The 17722-nt window shown below is 41.2% G+C and overlaps 1 protein-coding gene across 1 annotated transcript in view; it reads left to right on the forward strand.

Annotated features, from left to right (window-relative positions):
- Nucleotides 1-17722, forward strand: part of ST7 (suppression of tumorigenicity 7) — a gene marked incomplete at both ends in the record, with an annotated part of 132888 nt that overhangs the window by 77627 nt on the left and 37539 nt on the right. The window contains 6 exons of the mRNA XM_079534631.1: nucleotides 5743-5902; nucleotides 8833-8887; nucleotides 9454-9569; nucleotides 10712-10787; nucleotides 12754-12908; nucleotides 16176-16273. Of these exons, the coding sequence (XP_079390757.1) occupies nucleotides 5743-5902; nucleotides 8833-8887; nucleotides 9454-9569; nucleotides 10712-10787; nucleotides 12754-12908; nucleotides 16176-16273 (660 nt within the window). The remainder of the gene's footprint in view (nucleotides 1-5742; nucleotides 5903-8832; nucleotides 8888-9453; nucleotides 9570-10711; nucleotides 10788-12753; nucleotides 12909-16175; nucleotides 16274-17722) is intronic.

Genomic DNA, 17722 nt, shown 5'->3' on the forward strand with positions numbered 1-17722 from the left:
GTGATAGACGTGTAGACAAAGACAAAGAAAACTAAAAGCCTGTTCTGTGCTGAAAGCCTTTTTCTTGGGGCTTTGCTACTACTGTCAGTTTTTGTCTGATGCTTATATGCCACCATCCTGTACGTGCAAAAGATAAACAGGCCAGGTAGCTGACAGCCAGTAATCAGACTGTAGGGACCAGTATCTGTGCTGAGGAGAACGTATGGTCTGTAAATTCAGTGCTGGAAACAGAACTCAACTGAGATGGTCATGGAAAGAAGAAACTGCAACTTGAATAGCCCAGGCATCAGGAAGGACAGCTGGGTAGATGCTGGAGTGGTAGATGCTGGAATGGTAGTGCTAGCTAGTCACTAGCCCAGTTATGCTTCAGATTTATTACTTCTTCATAATCTTGCTGTTTACCAATGGCCCTGTAACAGACTGAATTGCCCACAGTACCACCACCCACTTATCTGTCACACAACGCAGCATCTGCAGTTCTAAAGATTCGTAGTCCTGCTGATAGTATAAAATGAAACTCTTCGTAAAATAAACATTCTCTTCACAAATCTACATTGCTAGGGTATCTGTCAGACTACATGTTCTAATATTCCTTGGAATTTTCCACCATATGGGCTGACTGATTTCTTTCCATTATTGGTTGGCTACAGTTCCTAATCAGAAAGAGAAATCACAGCTCTGCAGGTTCTGAAATGATGGAAAATTCCATCATTTCAGAAGTGTGGCAACTGATGGGAAAGTGAATGCTTTTCCTATTCCATGTTTGGATCATGAAACAATGACTCTACAGAGTTCAGTTTGGGGAATTGCACGCTACGTGACTCCTTTGCAAAACACTCCTCTCCTGTCTTATTTTGTCTCTTACTTTGTTTTCATTGTTTAGGTAAAAATCTGGCCTAACTGTAAGCAAAGTGATATGGTGCAAGAATTTAAGATCTCTTGACTTTTCTGGATAGCACAGAACAATAGCACAGAAGTCTTTTCTATTTCAACTCTCTTCCATAATAATTACTTTAGAGCACATAGCTTAAAATGAACAACTTAGCAGATATTTAATTCATCCCTGCACTGTTTTAGATGTTAAAAATAGAAATCAAATTAGGTCCCAAGCTGCAGTTTAAAATATTGCATTAGAAACTTGATTCCACCACAGTTACTTCCAAATTAGTAAAAACTAATTCTGACACACAGAATACAACGTAGCTGTATTATACCTGGTGTCTTAAGAAAGGCTGAAGTTTTTCACAGGTAGGGCAGCATGAAACACAACTGTTGTCCATCAAATGCTGCAAGCTGGCACTGTGTTTCTGCATGCCACTGAGGTTTCCCAAGAAGGCTGCATATGTAATGTGTTGGCACTGGAGTGAAAGCTGTGTAGCAAAATAATGGTGGCACTTGCATTGCAAACTGATAGAGTCTCAGTTCTGACGAATCACAGCAGCAATGAATCTCAGTCTTGAATGTCAACCAAGAATGCTTTGTTTTTCTACTCCAGGGATAAATAACCTTTTTCTGCTACACAGTGAGAAACATTCTGCAATAAACTCAACAAATACCAGGTTTTTTGGAGATAAGAATTAGCAAGGCAGTCAACACAGGAGTAGAGCATGATGCTGAGGCTATACTACCTAGTCTTGAGCAGCTGGGCTATCTGCTGCAGCCCAAGTGCAGGCACAGTCTATGTGAGTCCCTATCGCAGGTGTGCTAGTAAAGGATGTCTCAAAGAGGACCTAAATAACGCAGAAAGAACCTGTCTTTTATATATATATATATATATTTTAGATATTAAACATTCTTCTACTTGTTTCATTACCTTTGTGTAGTCTGCTGCAGAGAGGCAGAGGTGACTGAGTACTGGGCATTCCCAGTAATTCCTGAAAGTCTGACAATTGTAAAAGGACGGTCTTTGGCAGTTGAAAACTGGCACGTGGTAGTTGTTCTAAGTTTCTGACTTGCTCAGCGGATGCTGACAGGTCAAGAAGGGCAAATTTGTCCACGGGAGAGAGTGCCTAAGAAACTGAAAGTGTTTGCCAGCAGATGAGAAAGGAAAAGTCTGTAGGAGTACAGTCTATACCTCAGTCTACAGACAAGTAAGTGGAGCCTACCCAGTGCTGAGAGAAATATTACACATAGGCCATATATTTCCAGAGGTGGGTAAAATATAAGTACAGAGGTATTTTGAATAAGCTGGTTGTTAGCAATGTATGTATCTACTCTTTAAGGAATCCCAGAACCAGCAGCAGAGGCTAAGAAGATGCTCAACTGATGAATTTCATCCAGAAGGAATAGGGCTGCATTGTCTTCAAAACTGCCATTGAGGACACTAAGGGCATGGTCAGAGGCAAATTTTTTCTTAGAATCAGGTTGGATAGGACTGTAGGATCTGTATGTGTCAACTGGCTATCCCTAGCAGCTCAATAAACAGATCTTAAATGAACAGCCAAGAGGCTTTCTTTGTCCAAGAGCATTGTATAGTCACATCCATATGGATGAACATTTTGCCTACCAAAACAGGGATCTTTCCTTTACTGTCTACTGGAAACAGCCTCTGGGCTGTGATATCCCTAAAACATGCCCAGTCATTGTCTGGGAGAGTTGGCACAGTCTGGGCAGTGTGCTAAAAAGCAGCTTGGATGACTGAGCCAGTCAAGCATGTGCTGCTCTCCCATCTTTTTTATCTGAGAGGCTTAACCATTGAATCTTCTGCTATCATTATCCTATTCCTCGAGGGAGTAAGCCTCAGTTAGATCCATTAGATTGGTTGTTACCAGCCCTCAGATTACAAGAGTATTCCAGCCCTTACTCCTCGGAGACAGAGATGCCTAATTAGAAGTCTGAATGAGAACTCTGAGCTGTGCAAGTTGCCTGTAAGGGAACTTCCTACTGTTTTGGTTGAAGACTCAGTACACACTCTGGGTGAGGACTACAGAGAGTATTTGCTGTATAAGAGAGGACTCCTGTCTTGGATATGATAAACAGGAAAGCATAATTCATATCACTGATAGACATCGCTATATAGTCCAGTGAGAACAGCCATCAAAAACATCCCTTGCGAATTGATGCATTTCTGGTGGAGTATCTGGTCTGAAAAATGAGGCAGGAAGATGTGATAAGCCAAGTGATGCAGAATATGTTTGTTGTTACACAGAGAGATAAAGCAATCTGGGATTGCCTCCATGTGAGAGCAGAGATATGAAAGAGAATGGGGTTTTTTTTCGTAGTGCAGGGGGAAAAAAGTACTTGCATAGAGAAGCAAAGGCAAAAAAAAAGTCCATAATAAGTATCTGAAATGCGTTGAGACTTATGAGTGATTAGCCAATTCCTATTTTACTTAAATATCTCTGTTAACTACCAGCTGTTTTTTCATAGCCATGCACTTCTAGAAATCATTACAGCTTTCCAAGATCAAATATTCTTGCATTAGGTATGATCTCTACCAGAATAAAAAACAAGAACTCTAGATTTGGATTTCTTAACACACAAACCTGGAAATGCTCAGAACAAGATTTTAACTTGGCCTTTGTGAAGGCTTCAAAGACCCCTTGGGAGTCCAGAGATATTTGACCCTGTTCTGATTTGAAAGTATATGTATGTATATGAGAGAAATGTATGATGGAATCACGAAAGAGTTTGGTTCAAAGGGACTTCAAAGGTCATCTAGTTCTAAGGCCCTGCCATGGGCAGGGGCACCTTTCACCACCAGTACCTTTTGCTAAAGGGACCGCCTTTGCTTTCAGAGGCAGTTCTTCTCCCCACTTTCCTCTCTGATCCAGATCTCTTTCTGTGGATAAGTAATCCTTGTAGTTAGCTATTATTATGCCAGATGATCTCTCATCTGTCTGTCAAAAGCTTGTTGGATTCGCATTGCTTTCAAACTGGCTGGTATAGCTAGAAATCAAATTTGATTTGTAGAAGTCAGGCTTCAAAACCGCTGACACTAAGAAAGGTGCGAAGATTCTGTGCAATTTATTGTTCTGACTTCAACATCAAATTACAGATTATCCTCTCATATACCCTGAACAAATTACTCCAAGCAAAGACTTATTGTGATGATGCTCTATGGCTTCATCTTCTGAGAGACAATATGCACTGAGATCTAGTTGACATTCCCTAGCTCTAGATTCACTCAACAATGATTCCCTTTTTAAAGCATAATTAATATATTTTTAAGACTAGGGAGAAACTTGCAGCTACAGCAGCTTTGACAAGTTTCAGTCACTCAGCTGCACCGTTGCAGTCGCCTTCATACATACATTCTTTCTGCTTGTATCCTAGGTTCATTGAAATTCAGTGTGACAGTTTCCCAACTTGTATACATTTTTGCAGTGTAAATGGGGTTAAAAGCACTCTTTCCAGGTTTTGTTGACTTTTTATGTAAAAGCTGATTAGGATCGAAATAACAATAATGATGATGATGGTAATAATAATAATGTAAAGGAATTTAGTACATTATGGTTTTGTTTTTTTTTTTTTTAAAGGCAGATCTTAAAGGATGAAGCTCTGTTGACACAGTCTGTAGCTGAATAGTTGAGAGTAGCTGCTTGGGCAGCTGTACTTTGGCCCGTGATTTTGTTACAGATTTTGTTATTTTGTGATCCTCTTACTTGGTGTCCTGTGTCTCTGTACGAAACTATAATTTTTGATTTGGACATGTACAGCTGTGGCTTGACTTGTGTTCAAGCTTCAAAGTTTCCAAAGACAAAACAAAAACACGTATTCACAGCTGAGCTGTTACTGTATCTTATGGCACAGTCTTTCTTTGATGATTGGGTATGTGTTGGCTGCTTAGGCTATGAAGTTCTCTTTGATCACAAGATTTAAATTCTAAACCCCTTAGGCAGTGTTAGTAAGGGCACGAGAGCAGCTAAAACCAAAGGTTCTCCTTTACCACCTCCCCAGCTGCCACCTCTAGCATCTGGAGAAAGGCAGGCAGCGCAGTGATGGGTGCCTGAGAAGTGTACAGGGCAAAGCAGGGACCGTGAGATTCCCTGACAGTTCTGCCCCCGGCTCACAAGGTTGCCACCATGGTGTCCTACAGGTTTATCCTAGGGAACAAGTACAGTGACAAACACGCTGTGAAACCTGAGCAGGAGCGACACAGGCTGTGGGGCTTTTGTCGATTTGCCTGGAATGCAGAGTTCACAAAGATCTGGATGCGTTTATGTTCTGATTTCTCTGTGAGCGTCTGTTTAGCTTTCCAAATGACCTCTGCGTGTTCGCACAGCCTTTCTGCCTTCTCCACAGACCGAAACCACCACGTCTGATTGGGCTGTGTTTCTGTTGGGACGCAGACGTTTTGCTGGGGGTGGGGGTGCAGCTGCAGAGCCCGTTAGGTGCACTCCTACCGGCAGACTTTACAGAGCCGTTTCCCTATTTGTATGAAGCAGTCCCCATTTCCAAAGGTTTGCGTGGTTTCCTGAAGATCTGCTCTTATCCAGGGATATAATACCTCTGTGAAAATGCAGCATGTTTAGGCTGTGATTTTCCAGGTGGAGCTACATGAATAATCTTCTGGTGTGCTAAGCCGGGGTCGGGAATAAGACAAAACCTCAAAACAAACAACGAAACTTTAAAAGATACAGGATTGCGTTCCGTGGGATTTGTTACCGAGGTTTTTCACGTCCGCAAGCCCCTTTTCTGAAGCTACCCAGGAGCAGGGCGCGGGCTGGGGCGGGGCGGGGCGGGGCGGGCTTTGCCGGCGGTCACGAGCGGCGCGCTGACGTGCGTGTGTGTGTGTTGCAGATCTTCGAGTGGTGGTACTTCCGCAAGTACGGGACGTCCTTCATCGAGCAGGTCTCGGTGAGCCACTTGCGCCCTCTGCTGGGCGGGGTGGACAACAGCGCGCCCAGCGCGGCCAACGCCGCCAACGGCGAGGCGGATTCCAGCAGGCAGAGCGTGTCAGGTGAGCGCCGCGCCGCGCCGCGCCGCGCCGCGCCAGGGGGCTCTGGCGTTTCTCCGAAGATAAAGTACAGAACTGGCGCAGTAATTGCTCACCCTGATCCCTTCTTTCCAAATCAGTCCGCTGTGTGTTGCACAGTTACCAGCACGTCTTCCTGCTTGCTCTGAAACCCGAGGGCTCGCTCTGCTCCTCTGCTGCCCTCTGTGCCTCTCTGGGCAAGGCGCAGAACTGACAAATGGGGAAATGTGTGCGAAAAAGAAGATGTTCAGTTAAGGAGAATGTGTTGTTAAGCAGCTGAGCTATTCCTGTCTGTACCTGGCAACTTTCGCTTCAGCATTCCTCGTGAAAACAAGCAAGGAGAAATTAGCTTTGAACTCACGAGTTAAATAAAGTAAGCGGCCTCAAAACCCCTTGCACTCTGCTGGGTATTTCCATTTAGGGAAGACTTGGTATAGCACTGCAAAGTCAGCTGCTGTCATTCCCATCTGAGGAGAGGCCACGAATAGCAGCACTGCGTGGTGCAGGATATTAGATTTGGGTGAACTGGCAGAAAGCATGGGATGGCTTGGAAACACCTGTGTGCACTCATCAGTGCCTTCAGTCACGCTTCAGCAGCTCTGAAATAACTCTGGGCATTTTAAAGCAGAAGGCGCAGTATTTTGGCTAATGAGGCTCAGCCAAGCATCTCGACTTGCTGATATAAAGAAGCAGGCAGGGAATGGCTCTGCCTTCAGTGCACAGGCACACAGTGCTACAGATCCCTCAAACAGTGTCTGTGTGCAGCGTGTCTGTGAGAGCTGCTGTTCGTGCAGATATGGATGCTCAAAACCAGACCATTGAATAGAGAGCTCAAAAAGCAATATTCACTAAATAGGTACAGTGTGTTATTAAGTTGTAATGGAATAGAAAAAGCAGCCTTCTGAGCCCATCATGAATCCACGCAGGGATATTTCTTTCACTGCCAAGCAGAGTGAAGATGGCTTTTGTACTTGGTTCACCATGTTTCCCCATGTAGATGTATGGCTGCTGTAGAATACTCCAGTAGGTACCTTTGCCTTTGAGTACACTGGAAGAACAGTTGTACTGAAACCACAGTACCAGCAGATACCAAGACAAAAGCAGCAAAGAGCACATCATGCCTAACTAGCCAGGCAGGTGCCAGACCTAGGACAGAAGATGGTAATATGCCTTCTGAGCTTCCACTTCTTGTTCCCCAGCTCCCCTACTACAGTGCTTCTGTGCTCCATTAGAGTCCTGTTGTCTCAGTCTGAATAAGGTGAGGGAAAAGGATGATCAAATAGCTGTTGCCAAATACTGTTTGTTGCAGAGTAAGCCAAGCCTTTGAACTGTAGCTCTGGTTCTGAGGAGGCTGATATTAGTTTAATATTTACTGTGTGTTGAAAGTCGTATTATGAAAAGCTGTCAGACTGAAGCTTGTCAAACAGCCATACCCTCTGGCTGCACAACTGAACAGCAGAATTCTGATTGAGTGCTTCTGCTGAGTAAACCAGTGGAGCTTTCCAACACTGGTTACCCTGGAGTGGTTGGCTGAAAGGCACAGACGCATAATCAATGCTTTTAGTCTTCCCAAACAAATTCCCTTCCCCATGTCAGTGCTTGATGCACATTACGCAGTGGAGGGACCAAGCTGAGGTCCTGCCGCCTATGCTGCCTGACTTTTTGTGTAGCTGCAAGTGGTTTTATATTATTGCAAACAGTTTCTGTAAAATGCTTTCTCTCCTTGACACTCGAGTCTCATACTCAGAAGTGCCAGGTCCATGAAAGCAGAGGAAGGCTTCGCCTGTCATTTTGTCTTGTACTTTAATGGACCTGACATAACTTATGAGTGTTGTATGAAGTAGGGTACATGTCCTGCTGACTCTATATACTTCCTGAAAACTGCTGCAGTGATTTGTTTAGAAATGATGTTATGGAACCTCTTTGTGAAAAATGTGCTGGTTGACATTTGGTGGTGGAGGGCAGCCAGCAAAATGCTGCAGGTTCAATTCTCCTGATGGGATTTTGCAGAGCAATGGATGAGGGGTCGTCCACTAACATGGCAAGGCAGCACTGGGTTTCACAATGAGCCTCTTGAGTCCTTGTTGCAAATGCTGAGTTCATTCTGGCCTTAGCTTTGCTTAAGTGAATTGTCCTCATTGAAATCAAGAGAACAAATCTGGTGTTTAATTAAAGCAATAGAAGCTGTAATTAAGAGCTCAGCTTTTCAAAAGCTATAAAAGCTAATTTTATGATTTTTTTGGAGTTCTAAATGACTTTTTTATCCCTTGCTAACCTGTAGCATTAAGAATTTGCAGTGTTTTTTTTTTTTTTTTTTCCCCTGAGAGACATGGATGAAATACCAAACCTTTGCAATGGACTTTTTTCTGCCAATCAACTTTAGACTACTCTGTCAACCCTGGGGTGCTTATAATTTAAGTAAGGTTAGCAGATGTTGCCATGGATAAGCTAAGGAAGGATTAAAATTGGCAGTTGTAGCTGAGGTTTTCAGTGATTTACAGTATCAACTAAGCAGTGAAGTTCTTCTGTAGGAATAACAAGTCCACGGGGATGGAGTTAATTGCTGTTTTTCAGTGCAGTAACCCAGTGTGAGCCCTTTTCAGATCTGCCTTATGGTAAATGTGAGTCCCAGCGCTAATCGGTGTTGTTTTCACCTGGCATTTGGTGCTTTGTTGGATGTTATTTGTCTGGAATGATGTCATTTATTAACACTGACTTGCAATGAAATTATCATTTCAAAAGAAAAGAGCAATCAGTCAGGTTGCCTGCATCTCATGCTCTTTATTTTTTCCATTTGTGCCTATAGAAAATGAAATGGGATTGTTAAGGCTCATTAGAAGGTAACCAATGTTTCTGATAAACCTCAAGTTTTAATTTGGGAGAGATACATTGTTGTGTGTTTCTGTTTATCACAGAATGCAAAGTCTGGCGAAATCCCTTAAATCTGTTCAGAGGAGCTGAATATAATCGGTAAGTGCTGTGATGTTACAGGTATGGATTTGGGTTAAGGACCTTAATTGAACATTTCCATTAATCTAACTCAGCAACAGAAAAACTGTTGTGGATGCTTTTGATCATGCCAGGCTCTCCTACAATTTGTAAAATGTTTCTGAAGGAAAAGGAAATTCAATTCATACACGTGCATTTCATACACATGCACCTTTCAGTTCTGTAATTTTTGGTGCGTTAGAAAAACTGGAAAACCTAAGTGCAGTATGATGTGGCACATTAAGACGTGGCAGTAATTCTGTTCAGATCAGCTATAGCAAATAAACTAATGAATTATATCTAGATTTCGTGTGATATTAGCGTTTGAATAGGTGTGTTAGCCACTGCCAGTAATTACCTCCCACTATCCTCGCTTACATTCAGCTACTGTAGCTCCATCACAGGACAGTGAAATGCAGTGTGTTTGTGTTAGGAGTTTGGCTCCTTAGCGGGTTATGCCTGTCTAACAGCTAGGACTCTTCTTTCCTATATGTTTTGCTGAATGTGACTTCATTAACCAAAATGTCTCTTTGTTGGCATGCTTGCAGGTATACATGGGTAACAGGAAGAGAACCTTTGACTTACTACGATATGAATCTTTCAGCACAGGACCATCAGACATTCTTTACATGTGACACGGATCATTTACGGCCTGCTGATGCTAGTAAGAGACTTTGGGAACAGCCATTTTTACCAGTAGGTTAATGATTACTTTGAACTGCTGCAAGAAAAGTACAGTCAGACATCAGTTCTGTCAGGCAGATGGAGGAAGACAAAGTTTGGTCATGCCTGGAAAGCTGTTGCTGTTCTATTACTAATATGCTGGATTTGTGCTAGACTCTATGTAGGTATAAGCTCTCAAGTTTGTGTCACTTTTATGTTCTACTTTCTTTCTGGAGTCGTTCAAGGTACCATTTAAAAGCATAAATAAGGATTTATGTTTTCCTCCCATTTCTTGCAGCAGTTCCAAACAGATATAGCTTCATTTGCCTCCAGCTATAGTGTAGTAAACTGAACTACATTATCCAGACTCCACTTAGCCTGTGCTGACAGAAGACAGCTTATGTAAAATCCGAGTCCTGTACTTTATTCCCTGTTGTAGTTAGAAGCTGTGTAAAAAAAAAATGAGAGCACATTTAGAAACTAATTTCATATAAGCAGCTTTAGTTGTATTAAACCTTTATTGTTAAGTCCACATGCATACTTCAGTTCAGCTTAAAATGTACAACAAATATTTTAATAATCAGAATTTGCATCTGAAGAGACAAATCTTCTTTGTCTCTTAGGACAGAAGAAATACTGACAGTTGGGCACTATATTCTGTGGATGTAATTACAAAGGAGAGCATACTGTGCTTTTTTGACACAGGAGAAACATGAATCCTATTTTCTGAATACCATGGGCTGGTTATGAGGTCATCTTAATTAGCCTGAATGTTGTCTCATTTAACATACTCCTAAAGCAACTGCACATTAAGGAGCTGGAATAGGAACCCCAACTATCCTTGTATTCTTTTGTGCCCCATGGAATCTACCTCCCCAAGAAGAGAAAGCTGCTTACTCACTCTGCGTGTAACAGTGCAGATGGCACAATCTGTCAGATTTTCCCTTGGAAAACAGGTGATTAAATGAAAGAATAAGGCTCAGCGTTTGGTTGTTTGTCTTTTGACTGATTGCTGAGGTCTTTGAAATGTTATGCGATGAGTCAGGCTGAGAACAGTAAATTTTGTTGTTGAAATGCAATAGATTTTCCTTGTTAATGCTATAATGACTGATATGCCCCTTTTCTGCTTGGTTTATTGAATAGTAATGCAAAAAGCCTGGAGAGAGAGAAACCCCCAAGCCCGAATTTCTGCAGCACATGAAGCTTTGGAATTGAATGAGTGAGTGACAACAACATTAACATTTATTTTCTGTCATTTAAAAATCCATTTGATGATAGCTTAGGGCAGGGGTTTTACTACAGTAATTTTTAACCATGATTACTGGCCTGCCACAGGAAGTCCAGCAGTGGGAGGAAAAGAAGCACAGCTGTATGTGGTGTTAGCCACTCAGAAGATCCTTGGGCACTGATGACAATAGGGTGTTTTCACATTGATGTCAGTGGGCTTTGGATCAGGCCCTGTGTTAGCACAGAAAAGTGTTAATTATGTTGCCTCCTGGTGAGTCCATGATATGTTTATTTATGGGATGGAGACAGAGAGTTCCCTTTTGGATTTCTCAGTCGTCCTGAACAGAAGCAAGAAAGAAGGGACTCGTAAACACTTCCTGAAATATTCATTTGATAGTGTGAGGGAAAATGATGTAATATTTTGGGACTTTTGTTTTTTTCAGTCTGTTATTTATTTTCCCAATGAGAAATGTAGCATTCTCAGATCCCACAGTAAGCTCAGTGCTGTGAGGCTTTGCTGGCATGGCATACTGTACAAATGTTGCCAAAGTGTATAAAGTGGGGAGACTCCCTTAGGTTGCTGTCAGAGAGTATTGCATTGTAGAATTGCATAAACTGATGCCTTACAGATTGTCCTTCACTAGTTTTGTTAGAAGGAAAAAAATAAATGTTTGTTCCTGGGCCACAATTTAACTGAGAGAGCATATAGCTTAAAAGGCTTTAGCAAGCAGTGAGCTATTCACCTATTCCATTCTACTCACATATGGAGTCTTATTTTGACCCAGACTTGTTTTTACCACTTCCTCAATAGATGACTGTGTGAAACACAGCTAGGGGAGACAGCAGCAGCCTGATTCCATTTCTGTATAAACAAGGATCTCCTTGTATTAGCTGTTTGTATCAGAAAGAAATCAGCATGCTGTATCCCACCTAACTTCAGCTGTTAAAATTGTGTCTGTCAAATCCAAAGTAGTTACCTCGGCTCCTTGTATAGCAATGAGAGAAGCTTCTCAACTCAGCGTATCATCATGCTTGTAGAGAGAGATTTACACAGGTGAAATGAATGGCTTTGTGAAGATGCTCCTTAAAGGAGGAGGAACACAGATAGTTCTAAATTAGACTGTTTGAAAGATGAGTGAAGTGATTCCCCCCTGCATTTCACCTTTTCCTGTATTCCTAAAGTAAATTTCCCGGTTATCATTTTATGGGGGGGGGGGGACCTCTACAATTGCATTCATGATCTGATATTTGAAAGTGCTGTAGATCCATGGGCCAGCAGTGTGTCCTTGTGACCAAGAGAGCCAGTGGTACTGTGGGATGTATTAAAACGAGCATGGCCAGCAGATTGAGGGAGATGATCCTTCCCATGTATTCTGTCCTGCTGAGGCCTCATTTCGAGTACTGACAGAACAAGGGGCAACAGGTACAGGCTGTACCACAGGAGGTTCCATCTGAACATAAGAAAGAACTTCTACTGCAGGGGTGACAGAGCACTGGCACAGGCTGCACAGAGAGGTTGTGGAGTCCCCTCTGGAGATACTGAAAATCCACCTGGATGCTTTTCTGTACAAACTACTGCAAGGAACCTGCTTTAGCAGAGGGATTGGACTCGATGATCTCCAGAGATCCCTTCTTTTCATATCATTGCAATAATGGAAACATTTTATGTTTCCGTTAAACCAGTCTTGATCTCCAATGAGTTTTAGTCCATATTGCTTAGTGAAACAGTGTTTTACTTCCTGGGACATATTCCAGTAGGTTTACTAGGGCAGCTGCATGATACAGTATCAACATGAAAGTAATTATCTACTTGCCTGACTATTTACAAAGGGTCAGGAGAAAGATGTATCACTAAAATTCTTTTGCTTCCATATTCAATACATGCTTGATTGTCTGCATATCTTTGTACAGTTTCTGCTTCTTGCAACTTTCTCATGGTTCTTCTGACGTTTCTGCAGATGTGCCACTGCCTATATTCTTTTGGCTGAAGAGGAAGCAACAACTATTGTGGAAGCAGAGAAGCTGTTCAAGCAAGCTCTGAAGGCTGGAGAGGGCTGTTACAGGCGCAGTCAGCAATTGCAGCATCACGGTGCCCAGTACGAAGCCCAACACAGTAAGTTTCTGTGGAAGAAATAGCTGTTCTAAAAAGGGAGAAATTCTGGTAGTGGTAGCTTATCTTTTTTACCTCTCAGAATGATGTACTCGATATTTCATGTTGGCTACAGTATGGCCATAGGCTGTATTTTTTTTCATTGTTTTTGCCTGATTCTGTTACTGAGTTGACAGTACTCAGAATACAGATACATCGTTTCTGTCACGGCAGAAAATGCAAACCACTTACTTAACAGAAAATGGAATGCTGCATAGCCAAAAGAGATTCGATATTCGGAAGATTCTAGAGACTATGTTAGGAAGTTGAACTAAAATGCCATTAGCCATTTTGAAAACATAAGCTCATGTGAAAAGACAGTAAAGAATAGCAGAAACAGAGGTGAGTTGGTGCTTTGCCAGCTTTTTCCATCAGCAGTAATGATAAATAAGTACAGCACACTGTTGTGTGAAAGTTAATGAGATCCATTTGCCAGTGTGACATTTGAAAAGTTAGGTGCATACATTAAGAAAGGTCATGGAAACATTAACAACTGGAATAGCATAGTGCTGCAATTGATGCTTTTTTGATGTTTTTTGTAATTGATGCAATTGATGTGTTTTGCTCGTTTTTTAAAATTTTTTATTGTGGAGATTTAGCTGCTGTAATGATATTTGCTAGACGCTTCTTAATTCTAAGAAAAAACATAAGGTTACAGTGCGAGTAAAAGAACAGAAAGATAAATAAAATGAACAGATCTAGGTTAGTTCTAGTCTACAGTGACTACCTCAGGCAAAAATAATACCAATGAATTACGTAAGTACAAGCACTGACATATTTTGGGCATCTGTAACATTCTCAGGACTTCAATTCATAGCCTCTGGCTGTGTCACATAATTCGAAGATTGCAGATAAAAATTGTACAAAGTGAAATTGTCTGTCAGCTCTGGTTTCAAAAGTGCACACAAGTCTATACGTGAAAGCCTGAGGTTTTATAAATCTTGGAGGTGGTATTTTAAACATTTGTTGGATATTAAATGATATTTCAGATGATACATTTATGATTATTTGCTTATTTTTGGAGAAAAACAAATGAAGAGCAGCTGAGCCCTTGAAGCAGTTTTCAGGTTCTAGCAGGCTGCCCATGAAACTTTAATTTGTGCACTCAATCCATTATAAGCACAGAAAAATGACAGCAATTCTGTGAAAAATACACAAAAAGACTGTCACAATTCTCATGCTGGTGAGCAAGATGTCCAAAATATGTTAAGTTTGTGCAAGCAAATGTAAGTGTAGTATCATCTTAACTGATGTGTGTTATAATATGTATCACTACCATTATCATCAAGTTTGACATCCTGAACCTTCAGATGTACAGCAGAGTAAGCAGTCAGCTGAGTCTCATAACTACGAATGCTGCCATAGAGTAAGAAGGGCTGAAGGCTGACTGCCGGCTCTGACTGTTGCTTGGTAGAGAGGCTAGATTGTCCCACTCCTCTCTGCCTTCCTCTGGTAATTTCAGCGTGCACCCTCAGGAGTTAGAGAAACTCCATCTACAGGATGCGCCTTACATACAAGACTCCAGGTAGAAATCTTCTGATTATATGCTGCATTGACATGGTTTTAAAAGATGAAGACCTCAGGTTTCTTTAGGGAAGAAGGACCATGGACACACATGTCTGTAAGGAGACCACAGTTCCTCTCCCTCTTTTGCAGTTACTCCTTGGTTCTGAAGTCTGTTCCATTTTTAATCCTTCAGGCTGACATTGGGATGAAAAGCGGGAGAGAAGATCACTGTAACAACAATACACTGCTCAATTTTTCTGTATGTTAAGGTGTTCTATCGTTCGTTCAGTGACAGGCATGAATTTTAAGTGTGGATAATGACTTTGGGCAGCCAGTTCAATCTCTTCCAAAAGATTCCAGTTATAGAAGGTGAAGACAGTTTTGTTTAAGGTGGCCCGTACTAGTCACCCTAAATAATTAGTCACCTCAGAAAATGGACTGAAAGGTTTTCTTGATTTCATAGTAAATAAATGCATTTTGACCATTTTTTCTGAAATGTCTGGAAAGGAGCTTGGCCTGAAATTTATACCTCTTAGTTACACTACATAAACACGTTGAAACAGATGTAACTAATAAATTGTTTATTAAATATAGAAGAAACAATTTGGAGATAAGAAATTACATAATATAAAATACAGCTAATGAAATTCCTTCCCTCCCTTATTTTTCTTCTAAAGTCAGACCTTTCAGCCTGCTGTTGGATCTGTTTGAAAATCATAATCACAGCTTTAAAACAGTTTGTAGGTACTTGGAATGTTTTCAGCGCACATCTTGTTCTTATTATGAAAGGCTTGAAAATGTTAGGAACAGAGAAATCTTTACAGACTGCATACGTGAAGATAATTTGTAGCAAGTGTCTTATATTTCCTTGATATGGTAATTTCATAGATGATTGCCTGTCCACACATTTTCTGTTGGTCCAGAAGTATGTTAAAAGTTCACGTTGGGATTGTGGAGAGAGAATGAGAAACCAAGGATCAATGAAAAAAAAAGGAAAGAGTGAGGGTAATTGTAGAGATTAATTACTGCAGCTGTTTCGTTTCTGTCTTGGTCGGGGCACCTTCCAGCACACAGGATTGTTATGCCTGAGAGATGCAAAGTTGCCATCCATAGCTGTGAGGAACTTGAAGGTGATGGCAAGGTAACAAGTAAAGGCTCGGCAAAAGGAAGGTTCAGGTGTATTTATAACCAAAAAGTAAGAAAACTGTTAGAATAAAGCTGAGGAATTAGTTTACTGAATCTCCTATTAACACGTGTGCAACTTAACTTACAAAAACGTAAGGAAAGACATACTGGAGTTTTCATGGATACTGCTGTCTAAACCAAATATGTGAACTGGTAAGTAATTGGATGCTGTCTGTATAACTGCAGATTTTTGTGTCAGTCTTAACTTCATAGGGGTTCCACTCCCCTGACTATTACTTGATGGTCTGTATCCTACAGAGCTCTCCATGCCTTCAGATCAGCTTATATTTCACAGGTGTAAGGCCAACATATGGGTCCTTATTTGTACCACTGTATATCCAGAGTAATTCCTCTGGTTTTAGTGATGTCATCTCTAAGTCAGCTGAATTTGTTGAGAGTTTATTGGAATTATTGTGAAAGCACTGATGATAGTGAATAACAAAAAATATATAGAAAACTTTCTGTTGGAATATTAAAGAACTTCTTTAAAAAAAAAAGTCTTTTGTTATCTTAATTATGTTTCTTTTTCTTTTTCTGCAGGAAGGGACACTAATGTGTTAGTTTATATTAAGAGGAGGCTGGCAATGTGTGCAAGAAAGCTGGGAAGGACCAGAGAAGCAGTGAAAATGATGAGAGATGTGAGTTTGTATTTTATTTGCTTTTGATACATAGGTAATAAATAGTAGCACAGAAATGATATATACCAGTTACAAATTAATATCTGCTCTTAAATCGTGCAGTTGTACTGACAGTCATTTTGTATGTGTAATGTACATAAAGACTAAGTTAACACATCCCTTCTAAGGTTGCAAAAGGAGCACTAAAAAATCACAGAATTCCAGATGGACGGTTGTATTTGCCATCCTGGTATGTTTGTGTTAGAGTGCTGCCTTTGGTTATTCAGTCATGAAGTTACATAGCTTCTTTTTCAGAAGACTTCCTCTGTGACACATAGTGAGTTTGGATTTGCAAGGCTGCATTTTGGCTCCTTTCCTTCTTTGTGATACTGCTGAGAACTGAGGACAGTGTTATTTATTCATGCAAAACTTATTACCGAGACGTCAAAGGAAAGTTATTAATCTGTAGTGAAATAATTTCCCTCTGAGATGGGGGATGATTTTATGCAGTATTTGTAGGCTACAAATTTGAAACATCAAACAGTAGCAAGCAGGGGAGTGGCAGTAAGTGCATCAGTCCCCATAGGCTCTGTATAAGTTTCAAGTGCATAAAAGGCTCAGCTTTAGAGATAGCTGTGCACGCCTGGCACTTCTTTGATGGAGATCTCCTGCACGCAGGTGAGTAACACAGTAGTTTGAGGCAGTGACTTACCACACCCAAGGCAGCAAGTCTGTGACTCGGTGATATTTCTGAAAACATTGAACAGAGTTCATCATGGTGCTAGTCCTCATCCTAAATAATCTACCAAATGGCAAGTGGGGAGCAATTTTGTTTCCTGTCTCTGGTTGAGGTTTTTCAGGCATACAACTCTCGCTTCTCAGAATCACTGGGCTGACAGATAGAGGTGTTGAAAAAGAACTTGTCGAAACCCAGCCATTGTACAGCTATGAGTGTGAGAAAGAGGAACAAGGAGGAAAAGACCTGTTTTTCCAGCCCCGTAGTCAACAAAGTCAGCTGGGAGAAAATGTTTTCAGTCCAGCCAGCTCCACTGATTATTTATCAATTTCATTACACAGGCACACCGGGACAAACACTGAAATGCTGGTGGAAACATGGAAATTCTAAGTTCTGGCACTAATATACAAGAAAGATACAATTTTGAATTTCATGTTCAAATGTCGCACATCATAACTATGGCAACTTCTGGAGCTTAATGTGAGCTGCTGAATGTGTCTCATGATTTGTAGATAGGGCTGTGCTGAACAGATCTTCCATGGGCCTTTCCTCAGTTGATGTCAATACATCATTTGTTAGACGTTTGGAGGTCTGAAGACCCTTTCCTCTGTAAGAGCATCATCCTAAACAAAAGGGCTGGATGCAAGACAGCAGAGGCAGAAAGACAGAGTTTCAAATTTCTAGAGCTTTAACACAGATGAATGCATTCTGTATTTTTCCACATGCAGACACTT

This window comes from Tetrao urogallus (assembly GCF_951394365.1).
Source record: "Tetrao urogallus genome assembly, chromosome: 1".
Lineage (NCBI taxonomy): Eukaryota > Metazoa > Chordata > Aves > Galliformes > Phasianidae > Tetrao > Tetrao urogallus.